General features: G+C 25.3%; 1 protein-coding gene across 1 annotated transcript; it reads left to right on the top strand.

Moving 5' to 3' along the window:
- Window positions 1-254: 254 nt before the first annotated feature.
- On the top strand, window positions 255-3,066 carry LOC145831955 (serpin B3-like). Its single transcript, XM_082939313.1, has 6 exons — window positions 255-439; window positions 761-944; window positions 1,191-1,365; window positions 1,681-1,867; window positions 2,117-2,326; window positions 2,688-3,066. The coding sequence occupies exons 4-6, from the start codon at window positions 1,726-1,728 to the stop codon at window positions 2,954-2,956; spliced, it is 621 nt and encodes a 206-aa protein (XP_082795439.1). The 5' UTR covers window positions 255-439; window positions 761-944; window positions 1,191-1,365; window positions 1,681-1,725; the 3' UTR covers window positions 2,957-3,066.
- Window positions 3,067-4,017: the final 951 nt, after the last annotated feature.

Genomic DNA, 4,017 nt, shown 5'->3' with positions numbered 1-4,017 from the left:
AATTTCACTTTATACCAAAAATACTTACATAACTGATACTGTCCAAAGGTTAACAAAAATTTTGACATATCAATAACATGACTAAATCAATGGCCTTAAGAAAAATATCTTAATGATGTTTTTAGTACGTTCTTGTAAAAATATAAATTACAGATACAGTAGCATTAAATGTTTTTGTTTAACATTCTTAAACAAAATTTAACTTTTCTTCCTATTTTAACTATAGCTATTTCAGTTTTGTTTCTTACTGTCAAGTGTCAAAGGAGTGAAAACATTAATGAACATGAAAAAGTACAAAATGAACATGAAACATCTATTAGCTCAAATATTGACCGATTCAGTGCACAACTTATCAACCAACTATCAACTAGTTATTATCATAAAAACTTTGTGTTTTCACCTTTTTCTATTTACTCCACATTGAGTGTTATTGGAAGAGGTAGTGAACAGTGTTTTAGAATACTTTATCGACTTTTTGTTTCATACTTAACTTAATTGTGTTAGTTTCTTTTAATAATATATTTTGGACATAACTGAGTATGTTGTATAATAAAACTTATTTTTTATCTATATAACTTTACAATTATTCTTTAGGTATCTTTATCTATAGAGTTTTGTGTTTTTTATAATAGTTATAAACGGGTTTTAAAACAATTAAATAAAATTTGTAAATGTATATTAATTGATAAACTTATTTAACTTTCGAAAATCCAAAAAAAACATATTTAATTATTCTAAAAACTTGTTTAAACTTTTTCAGGAGCTTCTAACAGTACACTTAAACAGATTGAATATCTTTTAAGAACAAAAGACTTTGAAAAAACTTTTAATTTTAGTAAAGAAATTCTGGATCAAAACATTGATTACAAGCTACACTTAGCTAATAGAATGTTTTTTAGCAAAATATTGAAACTAGATAAGTCTTTCAAACAATTTATGAGCGCGTAAGTTTAGATTTTAGAACATATACATTTACAAAAACTTTTTAGTCTTTTTGCTACATTTTATTAGCATAGTATACATTATTTTTAACTAAAAAACTTAAGTTTGATTGCATAAGGTTTTTGAACTTTTAACTGTAGTAAGTTTCATACAAAATTATTTATTTTTAATCTAATTATTGAATACTGAAGACTTTACTAAAGTAAAACAAACTCAAATAAACCGTTTAACTTTATATTTACTTACAGTACTGGTCAGAATTTTCCTAAAAAATTAGATTTCAAAAACAATCCGAAAGGTTCAAGAAGAAAAATAAATTGGTTGGTATCAAGAAACACTGAAAAAATAGTTAAGAAGTTTTTAAAATCAAATCAATAGACTGATAAGACAAAAGTTGTCTTTGTGAATGCACTGCTTTTAAAGGTTGCTGTGAATTGCTGTGTTTGTTTTAGTTTACTCAAAAAATAGAATTGAAATTAAAACCTTGAATATAATGAGTTAGCACTTTTTTATTTACATAGTGGTTCTTTTATTTCAAATGCTTAAATATAATTTTTGAGTTTTTTAAATAACATTTATGCATTATATGCACATATAACAAAATTATTGATATAGTTTTAAAAAACGATACAATAATTGCATTTTAAATAAAATAAGTATATGTTTAAAAAAAAATGGTACACTACTTATTAATTTAAAGTATAGTTGTTTAAAACACATTTTTTCATTTTCTTTAAGGCTAAATGGTTCAACCAGTTCAGTGTGACGACTAAAAAAATTTTTATGACGTCACAAAGAAAGGTTGTGAAAACCGACATGATGACTGGTAATGTTCAGTGCATGTTGCAGGAATGGCACTCGAGAAAATGGGTGCGAAAATTTAGAAGTGTCGGACAATTTATAATCACGAAACTGCCTCTTCAGGGTTTTCTTTCGTAACTTACTTAATTATATTATCATTTTTCTTCTTATAACTGAAATTTTTATGAAAAATTCCTAAGCAACGGTTTTTTTTGTATCGAAAATTTTGAGTTATAAAAACGTTTATATATTTATAAAAATACAATTTTTTGTTATTTTTTACAATTAGGTATAAAGCTTAAGTGTAACAGTTCGGTTATAATGATTGTATAGTTTGTGAAATTTTTTTATATTAGAACAACATTTCTTGCAGGTGAAAATTTAGCTTTGTCAATAGTAATGCCTTTGAATGTAAATGGTCTCAGCAGTATGCAAAAGGAAGTAAACATGAAAAATTTACTTGAATACATCAGTTCGATTGGAGAAAATGAAGCTGACTACCATGGAAGGTGCGATGTTACTATGCCAAAGTTCAAACTAGACTTTGATTACGACTTACTTAAAGACCATCTTAAAAAACTAGGTACTTTTGTTTTTAATAAAAAACTAACTGGTTTCTAAGAATATCATTTGCAAACATGTAAACAAATATATTTAAAAAAATTTTATTAAACTTAAGAGATTTTATCATTAATTAAACATAAATTTTAACTATTGTGGTCATATTTTTTTTTAAACTACTTAGTTATTTTTATTAGATTTCAACTTCAATAAAAAAAAAAAGTGCTTTTAAATTAAAAACGTATGTCATAAATGATAAGTTTGGAAAAACTTTCGATTATAAAAACAACTGAACAAAATTTCTACTGAAAGGGAATCAGCATCAGTAAAACCTAAAAGCTTTTAGTTTTTGAAGTTAAAACTTAATAATTTATCTATAACAGGCGTGGGAGATGCGTTTTCCAAGTCGGCAGACTTCTCTGGGATGTTCAGGACCTCCGGGCGGCCATTCTACACACTGCAATTTGACGATCTGGCCCACAGGTCAGTGTTTCGATTGGACGAGAACGGTGTGAACGCGGCATCTAGCGGCGATGGCAACAATGAGGCGGGAAGTAATGTTAAATTGACAATTAACAAGCCGTTTTTGTTTTTCGTCCACAGAAATGACGCCGTTTTGTTTGCGGGCAGATTCGTCGAACCCGAGTACTAATTTGTGTGTTATAAGCCAAGCTTTAATATCTTTCAGTACTGTGATTGCTTTAAAGGCATTTGAAAAATAATGAGCGATGCTTTTTAATAACTTGTTCTTTGTTTGTAATGTACTAGTATGTAAACATTTAAGAATTTATGAAAGTTAGACTTTCTTTCAAACTAATTTATGTAATGTTTTGATGTAAAAGTATTTCTTGTTTTATAAGCTTCCTTTAATTAAACACAACATTTGTACTTAGTAAAATATAACGATATATAGATTGAAAAAAAAATCTTTGTAATAAAAATATTTAAGTTTGATAGGTACAGTATTTTATTTTTTATTTATTTTTTGATTTAACTCTTGGGACATAACTTACAAAACTAAGATTTAAAACAAGCTAGTTTTATAAATAAAAACTTTTACAAAACTAAAGTTTTTTGCTCAAAATGCTTAAGTGTATAATCTTGTTCTTCTTTTTTAGTTTTTAATTAACTTGTTTATTTTTTTTACTTTTTACTATGAATCGTAACTGCTTTCCTTTTTTTCTTTTAAGTAGTTAAATTTGTTTCTTAAAAACTAAAACCATTATTCATACACATTTTTATTATTGCAAAAAAAAAATATATTAACTGTTTTTTTTAATCGTTGCATTGATAGTTGTTGTTTACTCTTATTACAACCCTTGTAGATAAAAATATCTTTTTAAATTTAAAAGAAAGGTTTATACTAAAATAGGAATCATCAGTATTAAAAAATGTTAACATTTTAGGGTGCAGGACAATTCAAATTTGGATAATTTAAATTCCAACAATTAAAATTATTTTAGAAAAATATAAGGTCCACAACTCAAAAAGTATTATATTGAATAAAAATATGAAAATATGTTTTTAGATCTAACTAATAAATAAGCACAGTATTTTTTAGTTGAATAACTTCGAATACTTTTTGAGATATAGGCTAAAAAAATTTAAATTATAGTGAGTTTCTCTATTAAATGAATAATTTTACTTAAATATTATTTAACAAAAACAAAAAGGTTATTATAGGTCGTAATTATATCATATACGCATTTTTTA

Source organism: Thalia democratica, chromosome 3, assembly GCF_965202585.1.
Source record: "Thalia democratica chromosome 3, ktThaDemo2.hap1.1, whole genome shotgun sequence".
Classification (NCBI taxonomy): domain Eukaryota; kingdom Metazoa; phylum Chordata; class Thaliacea; order Salpida; family Salpidae; genus Thalia; species Thalia democratica.
This window is presented reverse-complemented; position numbering and strand designations above follow the sequence as displayed.